This window comes from Zonotrichia leucophrys, chromosome 3 (genome assembly GCF_028769735.1).
Source record: "Zonotrichia leucophrys gambelii isolate GWCS_2022_RI chromosome 3, RI_Zleu_2.0, whole genome shotgun sequence".
In the NCBI taxonomy this organism is placed as follows: Eukaryota; Metazoa; Chordata; class Aves; order Passeriformes; family Passerellidae; genus Zonotrichia; species Zonotrichia leucophrys.
This window is the reverse complement of record NC_088172.1, coordinates 74218027-74240154: the sequence shown is the minus strand read 5'-3', so window position 1 is coordinate 74240154 and position 22128 is coordinate 74218027. Positions and strand designations below refer to the sequence as shown.

General features: G+C 38.1%; 1 protein-coding gene across 2 annotated transcripts in view; it reads right to left on the bottom strand.

Moving 5' to 3' along the window:
• AKT3 (AKT serine/threonine kinase 3) overlaps positions 1-22128 on the bottom strand; it is a 151732-nt gene that overhangs the window by 12213 nt on the left and 117391 nt on the right. For both annotated transcript variants that reach the window (XM_064708837.1, XM_064708838.1), the window contains exons 11-12: positions 9314-9528; positions 6570-6657 (exon numbers count right to left, since the gene is read on the bottom strand). In XM_064708837.1, the coding sequence (XP_064564907.1) occupies positions 6570-6657; positions 9314-9528 (303 nt within the window). The remainder of the gene's footprint in view (positions 1-6569; positions 6658-9313; positions 9529-22128) is intronic.

Sequence of the window (22128 nt, the reverse complement as noted above, 5' to 3'; positions counted from 1 at the left end):
ATCCTGGACATTAAAGCCATTTGGAAACTTCACTGACTGCAAAAACAAACTCTCCAGCCATGTGGCTCTCCATAACAGCATACACTGGTTTTTATCCAGGCTGTGCCTTATTTACATCAACCATCCCCTAAAACCTTTGTAAAGGGGAGGCAGCAGCCGAGGTTAAGAAGCACAGATACAGATGAACAGAAGTAGCAGAAACGTTTCTTCAGTCTTCCCATACACTTTGCCTTCTTCCCTCACAGCATCACCTCCCCCTCCCACACAGCTGTGTGCACAGAGAACTGGGGATTGCTCCTTCCCATCAGTTCTACCTCCCCTACACCAAACCAACTGCGCTAAAGTCTTGTGGACATCCCACCCCAGACTCCTGAGCTAACACCAAAGACATACCTCCCCTTCCCCAAGTAAATTCTTGGCAATCATCTTTCTGGAGGGGTGTCTCCTTTGTCCATTAGTTGTCAAACTTCATTTAAAAACAGAAAGCAAAATGTCCACAAATTTCAGCTGAAATCATTGGAAAGACAAATGAGGTGCAAATGCTGCAGAGATAAACCTTTAGAGTGATACTGCAGAAGCTTCTACATACATCCCAAGGAAGACTGAAGCTGAGGTTTAATGACAAAGATTGAAACACCCAACATCAACAACCACTCTGATGACCACAACATGAAGATGTCGCTCTACAGCCAGCAACATTTCACATTTGGTGTGTCACCATCATATTTTCTGAAAAATCCTCTTTGCCCAGGATTTCTCTCCTGGGAAGCTGAGCAGCCTCAGAGAAAAAGGAAAACAATATTATCTCATTTGCTTCTCCCGTGTTTTGCTGTTTTGGAATGTGGTTGGAAATTGTTTATCCAACATGTGAATTGTTTTGATTTAATGACCAATCATGGTCCAGCTGTGTTGGGGCTCTGGAGAGAGTCACAAGTTTTTCATTAGTATCTTGTTAAGCCTTCAGTAAGTATCCTTTCTCTATTCTTTAGTATAGTTTTAGTATAGCATTCTATAATATAATATAATATAATGTAATATAATATAATATCACAAAATAATGAATTATCATTCTAAGAACATGGGGTCAGATTCATCATTCCCTCCCACAAAGGGGGATCCCAAAAATACCACATTTGGTGCACAAGGAAATAGTATCCACATGCTATTGAGCAGCTATTTCTCATTTCTGGCATGAGAAATCAGAAGACCAAGAGGGATGTGGAAGGCACATCCAGTAGCCTGTGTCCTGCTAGGCTACCTGATGTGGAGTAAGATAAGCTTTTGTTAAGCACAGGCCTTGTCAGTCTGCAAGAGAATTGCAATGCTTGATCCTGGCTGCCAAACTTTAGTATGGGATAATTTTCTTTAGTGGCCTCAGTTCAGAAAAATTCTCCAACCAGACAGGGAACTGCATCTCCTGACAATCTACTCTATGGAGCAGAAATACAGATTTTCTGGGTTTATGCATTACACACACACATATGCATAGATATGCATGTGTCTGTACAAATAAAGAAATAAAAGTCTAAACTCAGTGTGAGTTAAGTGACTTTAAGAGTTTGTGTTCAAGACAAAAATCCAATTTCATATCCATCTGTCAAGCTGAATCTGCCCTGGCCATTTCAAAGGCTTGATGTTAGAAATGACAGCAGAAGCAATATCAAATTCTTAGTGTCTTCATTATCTCCAGTGAATGGCATTTCCATTTGGCACCCATCAAGAGCAGTGTGTGAGAAACACCACAGTTTCTCCACAGTTCAAGTCCTGGAAAATCTGACACTCATGTCCTAGAGGAAGGAAAGGGGCAGGCACAGTATTTGACTGTTGTAGGTACACTGAAATGTACAGGCTTGATTCTACAACTTGAACTTTCTCACACTTAATGAACAACTACATAAATACTTCAGTATGGGAGAAAACATGTAACACTACTTGTTCAAAGACCATTTACCAGGAATCACTTTTCTTAGTGTTGCACATGAAGTGGCTGAAACTACCTCAAAGTAACCATGATACACTCAATCTGCCAAATGAAAAGTATGATACTTAACATCAATCTGATCTTTCTTCTCCTTTTAAATTAAAGGGAATTTTCAGAGAATTGCAGAATATGTCGAGTTGGAAGGCACCCACAAAGATCATCACGTACAAGACCCAGGCCCTGCACCACACCATTCCCAAGTGTCACCATGTGCCTGAGAGTGCTGTTCAAACATTTCTTGAGCTCTGTCAGGCTGGTGTTGTGGCCACATCCCTGGGAGCCTGCTCCAGTGCCCAACCACCCTCTGGGTGCACAACCTTTTCCTAATAACCACCTAAACCTCCCCTGACACCACTTCAGGCCACTCCACTACTGTAAGAATCCCATCAACCAACAGACTGCAGCTGAGCTGTGCTGAATAGATGGGGGGAACATCTGTCCATGCCCCTCAAACTAGAGTTTCTGCCTGGGAGAATGAAGGTCATTTGAGCTGAGCTTCAAGACAGTCAGCAGCATTCCTCAGGGACTGGTTCCTCCCCATCCATGGCCCCAAAGGCAGCAGCCACAGCACAGCTGGGAATTGGGAATACCCCACAGACCCTGCATGCGGTGGTCCTGGGCAGGGGGGAGGAGAAAGAGCTGGAATTTCAGTGGTGGGAGGACACAAGTCCACAGGAAAACTGGCTTCAGCAGGGAGGTTTACCCATGGATAAACTGTTTCCCAAGTGACACAATGCTGTTACCATGGACAGAGTGAAACCACAAACCCCCAGCAACATAAGTTTCAAAATCAGAAACACTTATGTATACTCTCCTCCCTGTAAATTCAAGCAGCTGGGAGAAGGATGGCAATCAACACCTAGGTCTGCCCATATAGTTTAAGGTATCAGACTGGTTAGATGTTGTCTGATCTTTTTACAACTTCACATGGCAGCAACACAAAAGCAACCAACAAAGGTAACTTCTGCAGGTATTGTGGCAGCGCAGATTATTGTCTGAAAATAGTATGATTTAATTAGCAACAACCTAAAACCAAATGGTGGTGCTTTCCTATTTACCTCCCACCCTCTCCCTGCACAATCTGAAACACAGAAGTACTTAAATGTGCATTTTAGATCATAGTTTTACTGCAGATTTTGCCAGGCCCGAACCCAGGGCTTGGATCATGGGATTTCATCATTTGCTGGGTTTGTGTCTTGAGTAAACCAAGGCAGCCACAGCTGAAGGGTGAGGAACAGCTTCTTGCAGCTGTCAGACATCCTGCTGAAAGTCACTGCCTTCACAGTGGGACAGGGGCCTCCAAAAGCACCTCCTGCATCAAAGCCAGGCCTCCCCCTTCAACCACTGCTGCCACTTGTCCCTGCTCCCTTGAATCCCAACAGATTCACTTGCTGGCACTTCCTAATTTTCTTCAGAGACAATTGGAGGTATTACCACAAATCAGAACATGCATCTCAACCCAAATTTCCACATGGTTTCTCCCATCTTTCATCCATATCATATGCAGGAGGAACACCAGACTTCGCTAAAATGTCTGGATCTCCTTTGCCATGAGGTTACTGAGTGCTTCAAGCTGCAAGCCTGAACACATACCCAAATTTTGACCTTTTAAGTAATACCCAAGTGCTTTTTGTTCAGTGAAAGACCCTAAATAGATAATGTGTCAACTTTAGTGTATTTCTGCTACCCAAATAAAAATCTGCTAAAGCAATTCTTACATGAGAAACAGCTTCCTGATTCTACCTAAAAATAAAACAAGTATTTTATTTAGTACATGGGCTTTTGAAGTCTTCAGAGTTTGCCAAACTATTCAATTTCTCATACTCAGGCAGAGAGATAAAAACTCATCAGGGCTGAGATGATCACAGGAAGAACCTGGCACAGGCTGCTCTCTTTCATATGCCCTCATGGTTTTTCTGCCAAAAATAAATACATCAGATCACAAATGCTAACTACTATACATTTTTCATTTAAAGGCAACGACCTTCTCTGCTCCAGTGTGCCATACAATATTTTTTTATCATTATGTAGTACCAAATTAGGTTATCTAGTTAGCAGTATCAGAAACTGAATAATTCCATTTGACCATTTGGATCCGTTTGACCTGACAGAGCTGTGGTCTGTCACATAAAATACAGGAAATAGTTTAGAGATATATAATTCTGTTTGTAATCACACCAGGAAAGTGATAACCTAGTAAAAAGATAAAATTAGAGGCACAGGAGCACAGTGTGCACATGTACAAAGCTATCACCCAGCAACTACTCAGAATCCACATGATTTTTTGGTTTCCATTACTCTGAGAGTGAACTTCAGTTCTTTCGTTCCTAACAGAAACATACTCCTGAAATGCAGCCAGAAAATTACAGTGCCATGGTGCTTAAAACTCAGGCAAAATTACTGTGAAATATTTTTACTATGCAAATAATTATATCCACTATCAATTTCACTAAGTGACCCTACTGCTGAAGACTCTACATCCAACAACAAACCGCAACAGAGGCACGCCTAGAATAAACCTACTTAAAAATCAAATTTATTTGATTCTTCGAGTTATTTTAGAATACCAAAATACCTCAAAAATATTCATGTAAGCATTCTAATGAACATATTTGATGAAAGTTCATTAACCTTATTATTATGTTTGAGGATTATATTTCAGAGCATAGCTCTGAAGTCTGCAGAGTGTGTAAGACTGTGTGTGCAGAAGGAACAATGGATATTTTAACCAGGCAAACAAGGAACAAATAGGAACAAAACTATTTTTAATTAAACAGAAAAGCAGACAGTCAGAAGTCATTTTCATGACTTGTTTTTCCATAAAGGACACACTGTGTGCTAATGCTGCACAGAAGCAATTCTTATGATCCTTGAAGTGAACTGTCCAACTGAGGAAATTCAGTTGATATTTCACTGGCAAATTTAGTTTCTCAAAGCAAGAGTGTCTGCAGTAAACAAAGAATTTCTCTAGTTATGGTACTCCAATAAGCCAATATCTACTTCCACAAGCATAAAACCAAAGTGCTGACATTTATATATTTTATATAATTATATATATATTTTTTTTAATCTGCAAAATGCCTCCTTTTATTTTAATAGCTCAAAAAAAGATCTTGACTGAAACACATTTGCCATGCTCATTTGGAAAGAATCAAAGCACAATTAACAGTATCTATATATTCTTAACTAAATAAGATGCTGAACACAGTGTAGAATTGAAAGTTCTATTTCTAATGTATGATAATTAAGAAATGTTTTTCAAGGGAGCAAGAATAATGTAACAGGGATTTTTTTCCCTCACCCACTCCTAGCACATTGCAATCTTATTAATTTTAGTGTAGGGGTTTTTTTGTTTTACTTCAGAAAGGTCCTCAACTTGTATTTTTAGATTTTATTCTCACAGTGCTTCTCTACAATGTCCTTACAGAATCAACCAGTGGTTGAGCTCATAAAGTAACCTGATTAATATACTTGCTCTGATTATTTATTGTAGAGTTTCTTGAAACCTTGTGATACTGCCAGGGAAAAATCACACTTGTATCAAGTAATTTCAGAGTACCATATTTTGTATCATCATATACAGGCTTTCATTTCAATTCCGGTATTTGTCAGAGAAGTTACCACACCAACAACCACACATTTTTAAAATTCCAGTTCAACAACAACTGAAAAAACAGTTTGTATCATTGACATTGTAGCATAAACATATTCTGCTCAGTCGTATGTCTTCCATTTTCCTTTTATTTGAACAAAGCAAGAAAAAAAGGAGAAAAAACTATCTTTTAAAATTACGCAGCTCAACTGGCAGATTAACAATGTAAAACAGTTGGGGAAAAAAGAGAAGTCTTTATCAAAATAGAAAGGGTTTATAGCAACAAGTAAATTCTTACAGAAATACTGAGATAAAATCAGTTTCTGTATATAAAACAACTGAACTGGAATTGAGTTTCACTCCCAAGTAAGATAAATTCATTTTCTAAAATCATTCTCAAAGTGTTGATCAATACAGGAACAGGACTGGGTTTGGAGAAAACTTTTCCATTTGAATTCCCAGCACTTGCTTTCTCCACAAGCTGTTTTGGCTTAGTGTTTGAACACTATTTTAATTCTCTCAGATATCTCTTTAAGTTTGAAAAAGGTTTTTACTTATACACAAACAATCAGAAAGTAGAATTTTGCTACAATCACTTAATTTCCCTTTTTCATAAAACAACTTTTCACTAGAAGGCAGAAATAAAATGACAATTCAAGATAAGCTATATTACATTTTTCCCATTATCTTGAGTCATACATGTACTTTTCTCTTGAAAGCCCAGGAAGAAAAACGAAAAGGAAAAATTTGGACATTTACATAATTAAAGTTTTAGGTTGGTTTGCAAAATTTACAATTTACTTCTGGTGAACTGACAAATTATTATTGAAAACGCAAAGATTAGGAAGTATACCTTGTTCAGAATAATTCTTCAGTTGTATTAACACAAAAAAGTTGCAAAGAAAAAAATTGCTAACTGCAGAGAATAGCAGTCTATGACTGTCATTGAAACCACCTCACAGAAGCCAGATTATGCAATGCCACACAAAGACATACCTTTTTATCATACACATCTTGCCAGTTTACTCCAGCAAAGAAACTATGACGCATGATTTCCTTGGCATCATCTGGGCCTCCACCAAGTCTAAAGAGAGTGGGGGAAAAAACACGTATTAAACTTTTATAGAGAGATCAAGTTATTGCTACAGTTGGAAAAGTGACCATTTCTTTTTGACTATCTGGGGACAATTCTCACACAACTAATTTGAAGATTTCACCTGTTTAACATGAATTCTGGTGATCTCAAGAGAATTTGTGATAGCAAAAGTACACATGCCATGGTCTGTTCTTTTTGATTATTCCAACTACAGTGTTTGTCACTGTCCATGATGAGCTTTTTTAGTAATTCATTAATTTTAAAAACATACTTACGTTTAGTTTGTTTGAAAGCCCAGCTAATGTTCTGGCATTATTAAAACCCAAACCAACCCAATAATGCTGATATAAAATTTTGCCAAAGACGTGCCAGGCACTGAATCAGTAATGACTTGTGCATCATTTTTATACAGTGTTCACTGCTGTTGCATCTGGGTGCTGTAACAATTAACCAATTACCATAAAATAGTCTCAATCTGAGTCAATTAGTATAAATTAATAAATTGTAAACCTGCGGAGAAGGTTATTTAAAGGCCATTGTAAATAACCACACTCCTCACTGTGGCCCATAGCTTGCCAAAGCCAGACTCTGTCTGGTAAATCGTCTTAGGAAGTGAATTTCACCTACTTTGGGTGAACTTGCCCAAGGTGGTTTGAGCTCACAGAAGGGGTCACTGGTGCCAAGAGAGGAGTGTCCTGCCCATACCTCTCTTCTCTCACTTGCATCTGCAGCATCATTCCCACTTGATGACTGTGAGCAGAATCAGCTCCCTAAGCTGGAGAAAAACTAACCCTGACATGAGAACAGAAGAGAGAACTGGCCAATTTTTTGTTGCATTAACAAGTCCACTTTGACAAGCTGAGTGAGCTCCCTTGAGCTGCTGTTGTTGGTTGAGAAATAACTCCACATCCAAGGATGGGAACCTCTGTCCTTCTCAACAGCACATTGACTTCAGGACTGCTCGGCTCTCATCTAACTTCTCCCTGAGACCTGGGATCCTACTGCCCTAACAGAAGGAAGATGCAGCAGAAAAAAAGCTCCTCTTAACTAAATAAGCAGACCATACGTGCTAAATGTTAACAAGAAGAGAGACAAAAACAGTGTGTTTCATTAAAAAGAACTGCTAAAGATATAAAGACAAATTCTAAAGGCAAGCATTTCAGTAAGATAAATTCCTTTCTGAAGCATTTATTGTACAGAGGAATAATTTCCACAACCAAGAAGAAAGTCTGTTTTGGTAATACCCTGCTGCCAAATTTCAAAAATATTCTGGACTACTACGTCAGTCTTGCAATAACTGAGTGTCAAGTTATTCTAATTTTCAAGCTGTATTCCTCCTTGTTTCTCAACTACTCATTGTAAAATTCTCTACATCTTGGCAAAACATGGCAGCTAGCCTTCATTCTCCAGGCTTCTCTCAATATCTTCTAGCTGCTCACAAAGAGGCTGAGTTGTGTTAATCTCTGTGTTCCTCCCCTACTTAGCATTAACTAGCAGAAGAACTTGAATATAAATAAGCTTCTAAATATAAGTCTGTAATAAACACTACTGTCTGCAAAGATTAATTACAAGGAAGCATCTTTCCAATTCTAAAGGTTAATATATTTGATGGGTCAGACTGTTTGGAGGTTCAAAAGCATTAGGAGTTGCTACAGAAACACAGTTCTACTCTACTCTGCCTGTATGTGGCTGCCTGGTCACAGTTTGCTATTCCTGCATAGATAAGTTGAGCTGGAGCAGACAAACTGACCCCTTGTTCTGTCCTGCCTGCTGCACTTGGCTGCATCCTGGCAAATCCCTTGGAGAAACACAACCAGGCCTGTCCTGAGTGCCTGCAGGCAATGCCCGCTACTCAAACCTTCTTGAGAACAAGCAGCAGCTGAAGGAGGACTAGAGAACAGGCAGGCAAAATCTGCTGCCCCAAAAACATGCCAAGAGCCTCACAAGAATGACAAAGATATTGGGGAGGGAAAAGGTACCTACAGACAAATCCCACTGATTTACAAAGTCAGAGATTTTGGAGCCATGGAAGACTGGACACTGCTGGTCCAGCACTGGAGCCACTGGAAAACGGCTCTGCTGGGTAACTATCCCAGAAGGAAAAGCGCAACACAGGAGAGCACAGACAGCAGCTGGGTGACACTTGCTTTCAAACTGCTCCTTTAAATTTCAATCCAGTTGTATTATTTAACAAATTACTAGTTTAATGGTCTAATATGTGATTTATTTATATGCTCTAATAAATGTAGCTGTGCCTGCCTATGCAACTCTCCTGCCATCACCAGGAACAAGTGCTACAGTCCCCATGAGACACTGCAGTTAAGTTATACTGGGAAAAACAATTAAGATCTTTCGCTTTGTTCCAGTGCTCATTCTTAACCTGAAGAGATCCCCATGTTTGCTGTGAATGATTTAAAAAATTTGTCTTCCACAAGCTTTTCTTCCTTTTGCTGGTTAAATTCATATTGTAAATCGCTGCTGGAATGAAAAAATAAAAATTTAAGATTGTAGGGCTGTGTACAACCCTGTTCTGTGATTGACAGCTCCTTCAGCCAGGAAGACCATGCACCACAGACCTATTTTTACATTACTCAGCACAATTAGAGCATTTATTATGCCTGTGTGGCCAAATAATTTCACTTACCGTTTATTTGGATCCTTTATCAGTAGACCTGATAATAATGATTTTGCATCTGCAGATAGAGTTCGAGGAAATTTTATGTCCTCCATTAATATCAGTTCAAATAGTTTCTCATGATCTTGGTTGTAGAAGGGTAATCTTCCACACATCATCTCATACATGACAACTCCTAATCCCCACCAGTCCACTGCACGGCCATAGTCATTATCTTCTAACACCTGAGACAGAAACCAAAAGCATCTTTAAGACAAACTCTTTCATACACCATCATTTCAGTCTGTTTGATGCATCTCTATATGAATGTGTTTCTGAGACTTTATTTCCAGAGTATGCTTAAAGGACTGTCAGAACCTGACCCAAAACTGCAGCACTGACTCACACACCTGAGCTCACTGAAATTCCAGGCTTGCCAGGCACTGCACCGCTAAAAGCAAAATTAAAATTTGACAATTACCTCCTCCAAACAATCATGACTTCTTTATTTACCCTTTCCTATGTCCTCTGCCAGACCATTTATAGCAACCACAGCTTTAGGAAGAGACACTGTCTGCAGGTACTACATGGGCACTAATGCCTCATTTAAAAGAGTGAAGCATCTGTTTGCTCAGTCACTTCCCTCTCTTTTACCCCACCTGTCTCAAGTCTCCAATTTAGAACCACCTTAATCTTATTGAGACAGTTTAGTTTCTTTATGATCTTTGTTTAGAGTCCTCAATGCCTTTCTCCTGCCGTTTCATTTCATTCCATTACATAGTCCTAACAGCTGAACTGTGCCAATGCAAAAAACCACGGCAGTGTTTCTACAGTACTTTATTACAAAACAAGGCTTATAGGGTATTATACAAACACAGAAACTGGTCAAGTTTATACAATTTGTTAACATAATGTCACCAATGTTATGTACCTAAAAACAACTTATTCCACAGCCCTTCTCCCAGCAGTGCCAGAGAATTGGAATTAGAAATTTAAGCAGTGTATCTTGACCTTAATACACCTTCATATTAAATTGCATATTAAATTGCATGGAGACAACATAACAGCAGCATTCAGCCATAGAAATTACAAGCAATAAGAAAATTGAAGGCTACTGGATATTTCATTCCAATTTCTATAAATTTCTCATAGATCATGCCTCTTCATACAAAAAAAGATGAAACAGAAGTCAAGAAATCTTAAAACAGGAGGCATTACAATTGTGTGTGTCAAATAGCCAATATTTGCTGCACAAGAGCTATCAAAAACTTTAAAACAAGAAACAAAAAACCTTAAAACAATAACAAACAGAAAAATCAAAGAAATGCAACTAATACAGTAGAAATGCATTTGTAAAGAATTTAAATAATTCTTTATAGAGAATTGTTACTGTATCACAGAAGGCTAATTCTGAAAGGCAGCACCCAATGACTGATTTTATAAAAAAGAACAAACCAACAACAAATCAATCCCCAGAAAACAAGATACTTTTTACAACGATCACAAAGAGCTCCTCCAGATTCAAGCTGTAAGCAGACATACAGAAACAGTAATTTAGATACTCGGTAGTGAAAGTAAACCTTTCAGTCTTTAAAGAATAAGGCAACCTCTACAAGATCAAAAATAACTTTATCCATAAGCAGGTTATCTTGCAATTGTCTAAAATGTGTAATAGAGGGGTGTTGAGCTCATTTAGGTGCCTCTCCTCTTGCTCCCCCAGTAAACCCAAGCCTGCTCTCAAGAATCTGGGATGGCTGTTAGCAGAAGCAACATGCAGTCTGATCCACTATGGCAATTTTGGAAAATGTTTGGAAATCCCACAGTAATGAATGCATTCATACTGCTACTTTTCACTGTCCTTAAGGATTAGTAGCAGAAACATGAGGAAAAGAAGTATATTAAAAATCCTTCTTGAGTATATAAGATTAAAAAATCATAAATATTAACACATTAACACATATGATTTACAACTGTGCCAAAACAAACAGACTCATTACATCATTGATATTTCCAAATAGAGAGTGAAATTTTGGAAAGTGTAAAATACAACAAATTATCTGAATAAGTACATATGACAAAACTAACTAAAATAACTCTTGCATTTTAAAATTAATTAAATGTTTTATGAGTTGGAGCATATTGCAAGCTATTTGCCGAAAAACTGTATTTATAAAATCTGTGACTCTTTTCTTTAAATCACCACTTCTTCTGCCACAGAATAAAAGCATTATATATTTTTCTGCTATAGCTATTAGCACTGTTACTGTTTTTCTCATCTGTACAGTTAGTCTTTTCTTTGGAAGTTAGCAAAACACATAAAATTGTGAGACAGTGGTAGATCCTTTTCATGAATAAGCTGAGGTGTGGTTTGCATGTGTGGTTTATAAAATAAGGCAGCAGGAAAATAAAACATATCATTCTCTGAACAAGGCACATCACATGGCCAATAGCTTGAGCAAATTGTATTTGCAGCTTTGCGTAATTTATGCAGGACTTTACCTAATAATAATAAAAAGTATGAACAACCTTTTGCTGCATTCCCACAACAGCAACAAAGCAGTGGTACAAAGAAAGAGCCAAATGTGATTTTTAACCTCTTTTTACATAAAATCATAAAAAAGCATAAAAGCTGGATTAACTGCCTCCCAAACCCACATATCACCAGCCGGGTTCTCATCCCCAGCTGGCAAAACTGGCAACTCTTTATTTTTGTTTAAATACCTGGTTTACAGCCAGCCAGACAAGCAAGAGCATCAAAATGGTTTCATTTAGGCAAAAGGAAAACAGCCTGAAAATAGTGTAAATAAAGCAAAATACATCTCAACTTATTTTAATATAAATGTAATAAAATTGCATCATGCATTCACAGGGAAGATGCATTATTATTTCCTTTAAGTAATTTCAAATCTTCATGGTGTTTAGAAACAGGTTTTGTAGACTGTATCAAATCAATATAAGTGAAGTGCTGGAGTCCAGCAGCTCCTACAAGCAAATCTATGCAGCTAGGGCAGGAAGGAGAACATGTCTGTACACACTGCCCTAGCATTACAGAATCCTTTCCAAACAGTCCTTGGATTTGAGGGATTTGATTTTAATCACACTGAACATAGATCAAGAAAGTTTCAACTCAGTGCTAATGAACATGACATGTAGCTGCAGTCTTTGTACCTACAAACAAGTCAATCTTCTGCCCAACATGAAGTAGTCACCTGCTTTTAGAAAAGTCTCCTTTGGTTGTGAGGAGTGATTCTGCTGTCTCTCCGGTAGCTGTGGGATATCCTTGTATATGTGGGGTACCAGTCTGAGCACCTGGCCAGACACAGACACCATGGAGAGTTTGATCTTGGATTCTGTGTGCTGCCCTTAAGAGCTGCCTCCACCACTAGCCAATGCTTGTCCCTGGCTATAAGGACCCTCAAACCTATTTTTAAGCAAATGCCCTGCACTAACAACCCAATCCCTTCATGGTCACAGCGGGACAGGCAGCAGGACCACCAAAACCACTGTAGAGGGCACAAGGTCTGTACCTGCTCTAAAGCAATTGATATTTCCTGGCAGTACAACACAAGGATCACACAGAACTCATGAGCTCAGAAAGAGCGTCTACACTGACTACATACTCAAGTCAGGTGCGTTTCCACACAGAAAACATGGACTTACTTGTTTTCTTCCACAAAATTTGTTTAAATAGTCAGATCATTCAAATTTACGATTTCCCTTCCTTCATCCTCCTCACATACATGGGGTGCCAAAATCCAAGCCAAGATCTAGGAGAGGTCTTAGGAGACAAGAGCTCCAGCACAATGTGACATCAGTGTGTGGAGAACATTTACTCCTGACATAATCACTGTACCCAGGTGACTTCCCATCACTGAGCAAAGCAGGTGGACTGACTGCAGTTCAGTCTGGATGATACCACAGATCATGGGAAATAAAAAATTGTCATCATTTTACAACCTGGGGAAATCTTACTCCAGTTGTTTTCAGAGCTCTAGTTCAACAACTGGCTCTTTCAGAGGCAATGCCAGCCTAATCCAGGCTCTTGTTTCTGTTCTCTCACCACAGCTTCCCTTACCTTGTCAAAACTATGCAACACACCACATCAGACATCAGAAAATAAATGGGGAAAAGGTTTCACCCTAGATTATTTTTCACCTGAATCAAGTTTTCTGCCCTAAGCAACCCAATTGCCATGAGAACAGTTGCAGTAGCACAAGTGAGAACATGGGCAGCATCAGGTGTGGCATTGCTGCAGAAAGAAATGCTTGCCAATCTGTACCCCAAAGTTACACTGGCACAGAAGTTGCAGAGCCTCTGCCAGCTTTCCCTGCACACACAGACAGCTGTAACAGCTGTGCTCACTTAGGGTGAAGATTGAGGCCCTGCTTCTCTTCCCAACCTGCATTTCTCTAAAGCCTCCAGCAGCATAACAGGGTTCCAAAGAGGGCACAAACTCATTGCTGCACTGAAAGCAGAACAGCTTTACAGGCATTGCAGCTCCTCTAGCTCACACCTACGCCTGCAGAGCAAGGACACAGCCTGGGTTCATACAGGTGCTTTTTAAAAACACTGCAGAGGTGCCACTGAAGTTTGCATTTTCTCTTCTTATATAAATATGCAAAAGGTTAAGTAATACACACACTTTCTAACAAGCAAGAAACATTAGCCGAGCATCAGCTGCCAGGCATTTGCCGGTACTTCAGTGCTTTTATGGATCTTTCAGAGGCTTTGGACAACATTAGAGCTTCAGCTAAGGGAGAGCTGTTTATTCACCTTAAAATTTTCATTTGTATTGGGCTCAAAACGCCACAATACAAATTTAAATTTTTTCAATTTATTGATATAGCAATAAACAAGGGAAAACAAAGTATTCTGTAGTGATTCCACTGTCCCTGCACACCTTGGGGTTTCTGGAGAGTATCTCTGGCACTGACCAAGTATATAATGGGACAGTGCTTTGTACACAGAGCAGCCTCTAAAGCCCTATGTTCAAAATAAACAATTCAGTTCACAGACCAACCTTTGCCTTTGTGATGATTAAGACAACACAAACACTCTGCAGGACTGCTAAGACCACGGTAATTCAATAATGGTTTTCCCTTACACATAATAATTCTCTTTTTTTGGCAAGCAATTACAGATCAATGAAGAAAAATACTCTTGTATTTACATTTATTGACCAAAAAATGCACTATCTTATCTATTCCCCAATACTGAGAAGCACACTGTCTTGTACTTGAAAAAGAGATTGTTACTACCAATCTTTTTTTGAAGAAGAGAAAAATGAAAGTTTTCTCTTTCCCAGAAAACAAAATTCAGAGAAATTACTTTCTCCTGGATTTCACCAGTGGCTGTAGTTTTTAATCTTTAGGTTTATTAGTCAACACATCTCCAGGTCCTTTGCTTTATGCATCTCACTCCTTTAAGAGCCTAAGATACATTCCACAGAATCTGATGTCCATTTAATTTTATGGTGAAAACCAGTGAAAATATATCTTTTATTATCTTTATTCCTTCAGTAGCTTAGAGGTGAAAGGTTTTTTTGAAGCAACAGCTTGAGACACATCTGCAAACTCCTATTTACAAGGGCTTGGGGCAGAGATACAGGAAGCAGACAACTGAATGTCAAAGAGAAGTTGATACATACACAATGCTTTTACAAGTTTCTGTGAAAACAAATTTTTTGGAAGGTGAGCCAGCAGAATAACAGGTGAAGTCTGTGACCAATCATGTACTTCCACTTGACCTAGGTGGAAACTAGAATTCTCCTATACTTTACTAATCACAGAACACTGAGTGAGGTGTGACTACTTCAGACAAACTGAGCTCAATGCAGAAAATCCCTTAATCCTGTCTTTATTGCATTTTCTTGGAATACAGCATCCCTGATGAGCAGTGTCTGGAAGATTTTTGGCTGTACAGAAGAAATTCACACCATCCAGAGCTGCATTTCCCACACACCTCTAAATGGTAATTAGTTGCTGTAACTTCTGGACTCTGCAAACACAGACAAGTTTAGCTGTCACCTTGATCATGTCACCTTTGTAAAATTCATTGTCAATCCTATACAAAGGGTTGTCTTCATTGGGTTCTATCCCTAGAAGAACAATATCAAAATATTGGACTCATACTTTGTGCTAGGTAATCAAGGCAACTTACTGGAAAAGCCATTTCATGTTTGACCCATTAATGTTTCTCCTAACCTATTAGATATAGACCTTTAGATAGACATTAGAAATAACTTGTTGCTCAATCAATAATTTTGACAGAACAGATGGGAAAATATTTAAACATCTAAACAAACTGTCTGCACACCTATGTTGTGAAAGAAAACTGAGAACTTTGATACACCAATGCACTGTTAATTTAAGGGGGGGAAACTGTTTTCAATTAACCTTACAGTTCAGGTGGAGTGTATGCTCCTTAAGCATTCCTGGTAACCCTTCACACATTTTTATTGCTGTAGTTGTTGGTCTGTTAACAAATACTCACCCATGTATTCTTCAACAGAAGCTACAAAGTCCATTTGCTAGAACTTTCTATCAATTGTGGTAACAACTACAACAATGAGAAAGTTTACAATCTAACACTAACAAACAAAGGTAATGTACACATCTTTATAGACACAGACTTTTACCCAGATATATGAAAATGCATCCTGCAGAAGGGTTTTTTCACCAAAAATTATACAATTCAGTTACTATCACTGTATCTTAGTATGAAAAGTGAAGTGTTGCTGCATCAATAGTGAAAAAAACACTTAAATGAATGTTTACTGATGTTATACACAGCTGAAAAGACAAAATGTCAAGGTTATAGATACCCTGGGAAACAAACAGCTGAGATTTTTCACTGCTCTAATTTTTGCAGGTAGTTTTTCTCCATTTTGTATCTAGTTTGCACTTTTTTTTACTTCTGGCCCAAATGTAAATTATCTTCCTCTTACACTTTTATATTTGAGATTTTGCCCATCTCACCTCGCTTTTTGTTATGTACCCCTTAAAAAGACACAGCAAACCAAATTTTGTTTGTTGGCACACATGCTGTATAAGAAATAGTATATTCTGGTATAAATGTGAATTAAGCAAAGCTTCCTAAGGTAAAGAGCATGCAATACTAATTAATGCACTTAACCTCCTAGAAGAGACAGATTTCAGTAGAATTCAAAACTAGAAAATAAGAAAATAAAAGAAAAAAGTAGTTAAGTTACTGCACATGAAAAGGAGTATTCTAACAAGGGCTGTAAGAAACCAATGGTAACACTGGGGAAAAAAAAGCCAAGAAAACAGCCACATCACATTAAAAAGACCCCTCAAAACAAACCTTTCATAGGAGGGCAGGAAATAAAAGGAAAATATTATTTCAGTCTACAAAAAGATGGCACTCATGTCTCACAACTCTACCCACTCCACCATTAGAAGAAAATCTGCAGACCTGCTCATATCCGTATTAATTATCACTGCACTAGCAATAGTCTCTAAAACATACACTGCCATAAGATGCAAGACATGTAAGAAGTAATAAATAATGACAATACTGTGATATGTCTTTCTAGATGCTCTTTCTTGCTGAAATTACTTTGAATATTTACTGATGTTAAGAGGCACACGTGTTCAGTTTTTGTCTATGCTTCATTACTCTCAGAAAAACTAAAGGCTTTTGCTGAGATGGAAATAAGCTTTCTATTGATTACATGAAAATTAATGAAAAATTTTTAAGCAATGTTATTGAGACAGTCTTTACTATTTTTACCAAAAAAATGTATTTTATTAGAAAATTGCTCTCTGCTTAAAGTTCTGGTTTGAATACAAAAGTTTGTTTACGGGCAGCGTTGAGCTAACTTCATTCCTAGTATTCTGTTTGTTTCGTTATTTTTGCATATTTTTACATCTTTTCCCCTGAGAAGTCTGATACTGCATGTGGACAACTGATTTCTGTGACTGGTGAGATTACCCAGGTAGCATGAAAACGCAAATCCTCATTACATTATTGGTTATCTGCTTCCAGGAGAAAGTCTAATTTTTGTGCTAATTTATCTGATTTTGCAGCAACTCTTCTGTCTGTGTAACAAAGCAATGCTTTCCTACCCTCATCTAAATGCTCCCCAGGTTTTGATCCTGGTAATAGTTAATGCCAATAAATGATGTTCTGCTCTGGACACCCTGCCTTGTCTACCTTTCATCATTTCCATCTCAAGGGCCCACTGGCAATACCAAGCTGACAAAAGTGCTGAAATTCAAGTCACCAGCATTTTTGATGACTTAGGATGGTAAGATGACAGAATGTGGGGCACTAAAACATGATAAGTGATAACCAAACTGAAAAAAAGACCAAATTTGAATTTTCATGAGATCCGAGCACTTCAAGGTAAAACAACTTCTTGCATTTTCATTTCCTCACAATGTAAAAAAATAATCTAGGGCTTGGAACTCTAGTGTAAAGAGAAAATTTCGTATTGTGAACCTCCCATAAATCAGAAGGGAAAATATTTTCAAGCATAGATGCTATTTCTCCTCACCCCCCTTCACTGGTCCTCACCCAGAAACTAAATGTTGCCAAATATACCACAGACAGCTGTTCAAGAGCACAAGCCAACACTAAACCACTCTTCCACAGGTAAAGTAAATTCTATTGTGCCTCTGCTAAGAATCAGATTATGCATGAAGCATCTAGGTAAACACAGAGAAAATAAATTTCAACTATCCTTCTGAAGCCAAAAGGAAAATCAGTTAAGCAAAGCACAACAGCATAACTGTACTGTTCAGGTACTGAGCAAACTAACTGTACTTAAAGAATATCAGAATATAGAAGTTGAGGCTTTTTGGTTTTTAAGCAGAGCATTCTGCCTCACCAGGAGACAGTAACACCTCATACTGTAAGTTAAGACAAGCCCCTGCTGAAATACAAAAACAAAAGTAATTATTTCATCAGTCTTGGTAGAAGACTTGGCAATTAATATTCATCAGCTTAGAGACTTTATTATTTTATTGAATAAAATAAATCTCATAATTGAATTTTTTTAAAAGAAACTTTAATTTTTTTTGTATAACTCAATAGATACAAATGTTAAGATTTCATTAAATTAATGCAAATGAATAAGCAAACCTTGAACCCTCATAGTAAGGCACCTTAGATGGGGTCCACACAAAAGATGATTCTTTTGTTGTTGATTAGACCTTCTCTATTTACTCAGCTTTACATTTGCTTGTATGAGAAAGAGGTAATGCTGCCTGTTACAAATGAGCTCTGGTCCTACAGATATTCTCATTACACATGCAATTTATTTATGATTACAATAAGAGGGTTAAAAGCTTTTTGTGACATCAGAAGAAAAATATTATCATAACCTGCAACACTGCCAATGTATTATTATAAAGAATGACCTTTTTGACAGCATTCTTTGAGCATGGAACACAATTGATTTGAATTCATCATTTTAAAAGAAAGAAAGAATAAAACTACCACCTTTCCAAGTCTCTGGCTGATAAAAATTAATGTTCTATCCTTGAACAGAACAACGCTATACAACATACTTTGCTAAATATATATTGAACACTCACAGGTTCCATTTCTTTTTATCAGTAAAGTTTTGGATTGAGTTTTTTTCCTTGGGGGGGTGGTGGGGAGGGCACTCTATTTTGTTCATTCTAACTTGGCGATCAAAGAATTTTTATTTTTACACTATTACAGAAGTGCATTTTTCTAGGTTTCCAAAACCACCTTATTCAACCTTCCCCATCTGTCACCATCTGCTTCTTTTTAGCATGTACTTTTTGTGTGATCACATAAGCATGTGAAAAATAACTAACATTCAGATGATTGTCTGCTGGTACATTTGAGGACTGGGCATAATAAAAGTGAACTGCCAAAACGTACTTAACACTTCTAATTTTGTTGGGTCTTGCATGTAAGCTACATTTGATTTTCAAACTGTTTTACAGTTGGAAAGTTGATCAGGTACTCTAACTCAACAGTAAAACTGAGACTACATAATTAGCTCAGCACTAAAAAGACTGTATTGAAAGGGAGGAACAAAACCCAGAAATATATCCACACGAGTTCACACATCCCTCTTGACTGAGTCTGTCTGCTCAATGTTGCCTGAGGCACAGGATAAGATGCTGCAAGCAGTCTACTTCTGGACAGGCACAGCCTGAGTCTTCTCTCCAAGCTACCATAGGACAAGGATAAAGGACACTCAGATTTACAAGGGTGGAAGAAATCTCACAGAAAATGCCTGGAGAAGCAAAGACACTAAGCCGAGGGTAGAAATGCACAGAAATACAATGCAAATCCTTAACTGTGCAGCAGATACTGCTTCTAGCTTTAGGTAAAGAGTAACTGGAAAATGCCATCATGGCACAAAAGCTGAATGATGGAGGTGTCTCTTTCCAGGACTCTATCGTGCCATAGCACAGCATTTCTACTTGTAAATGCACTTCCCAGTACAGTTTTCACAGGAAAACAACAAAACAAGACTAAAGCTGGAGAAACTTACCTCCAGTCCTCTAAAAATGCATTAAGCTCACTTTAGGAGAATTTAATACCGAAATTTTTCCATCTTTTTGGAGCAGCACCACTACAGGCCTATCAGGTCTTCAGGAAAACCATATGAACCAGAACATCAGTATGTTTTTATCAATGCAGACAATTTGGTAGAGTGCCTCATTATCCTTCCTCTAAAGAAAGAGTTAACATTAAAGAAAAGTGAACAAAATAAAAAGAAGCACAATAAAAACAAGAACTGCCTCTTTCCCTAGACAAACCCTAACAATTAATCTTCCATTAGTGCTTACCAGAAGTAATAAAATATAAGTGAGAACTTGCCCTCTAGAGCACAATGGAAAACTGAGCTCAACATAAAGCTTCCTTTCCATCAGCTCTTTTTCTCCAAGTCTTGGAAGTTCACACCTGTCTTAAAACCTCGTTGCAACACTTTAACAGCAGCCTTCCCTTAATTTATGCCATCTCCACAAATTCCCTTTTCCATCCACTAGTTCTAGAGTGGAAAATAATGGCACATACCTACTATTTATAAAAAGTTGCATAGAACTTCAAAAGGCACATTACTTTGATGCCTCAATTATCTTCAAATTCAAATGAAATTGGACAGATAAGGAGATTAAAAGGAAATTGCATAAGTCACAAAAAAATTATTCTGTCCTTCAGTTCCTCTATATTCCTAACCAAACTACTCCTCAGTAAGCTTCTCTTCAGTTTCAAGTTGCTCATTAATTTCTCCTGCCATTTATGTCTCCCTTATCAGTTCCTACTTAGAAAAGATAAACAAAGTAACATAATCATCTTTAGTCCAAACTCTTTCCTGCCCAAAATCACATTTTTCCCCATAAGAAAAATATTCTAACCTCTAATCTGTGTTTTCTGATCTATCAATCTACCTCTGACATTATTACATTCATTTAATTCATTTTCTTTCCCTCCTATTAGCTTCTCTTACTGTCCTCCTTCAATATGCTCAATTTTTTTTCTCTACTGCATGAGAAAAGGGAAAAAGGGGAAAGAGGAAGAAAAAGGGAAAAAAGGGAAAGAAGGGAAAGAGGGGAAAGAGGGGAAAGAGGGGAAAGAGGGGAAAGAGGGGAAAGAGGGGAAAGAGGCTTCAGCTGTACTACCCATGCAAATTAATTTTCTCTGCAGTAGAGTGAGCTGAAGTTTTAACATCCTCACCTTAGCTGATCTCTCTCAACTGGCCTGCCTCAGTTTACCCACAGTGTTGACTGCTTTTATCAAGCTGTTTGCAAACAAGGGCCCTCCTGCTTCTCCCAGCACTTTAAGGAGCTCTTCTTTAACACTGGCATTGCAACTTCTATCTGCATTAAAATCCCTGTTGAGAACAATGCTTTGTCATGATGCCTGCAAAACCCGACACATCCATCGCTGTTGTCAGCCTGTCTCAGCACATTTCAGTAGTTCCCTCTCTGCCCACACACAGCACTTAGTTTCATCTCATATCAGACAAGTTATGTGGTAGATCATCATAGTCTCACTCCAAAATATTATCAGACTGCCTTTGGCAAATATCCTGATCCAATCCAAGCAAGTGTTAAAAGAACAAAAAATAAATGTTTAGCTGTACTACTGACAAAATGCTTTTTCTGACTCTATTGTCAGCTTCTCGTAATCTGTATATACCACAACACTCTTAGAAAATTCACTTCAATTCCTGAAAACATGGAAAAAGTTCAGGTTTTCTTGTTACAAGCATGCCTGCTTTCCCTTGGTGAAATTCAGTCACTAAACTTTGATGGCCAGGTTCTAGATTACATCAAAGCCACATCCTTCCTAAGAGGATGTAAATAAGTAAGAAATTAGGTGCAGTGTGTGGAGAGACAGCAGCTGCCTCTTGATAAGAGTTCTATCCTTCACTCCTCTGAGATAAAACTCAGGGCAATAACTGATTACACATGATCTCTCTCTCACTCCCATTTTTAGAAGAACAATCACTAAAAAATACGGGCCAAATAAGCATTGTATAATTGATCTTAGTATTTCCTTGATCATCACTGGTCTTATTTTAGTTACAGGACATGCACATCTTCTGTCTAGGGGTAAAGGCAATGAATCTGCTCCTTTCTTGCTCTTTGTCACATACCCTTGAGTGACTGTAACTGCACAAACTATACAGAAATAGTTTGCTTTTTTAAATAATATGCAACTGTTCTTATAGGAATGCATCCATCTAACCGGTATATATGAACCATTTTTATACATATTCATCCACCTAATCTGTATTTTTATGCCAATAATACATAATTTTCCCTGTTATTAGAATAAACCTACACATCATTGGTCATCTACACCTTTTAAGAGTCATTTGAATGATATCC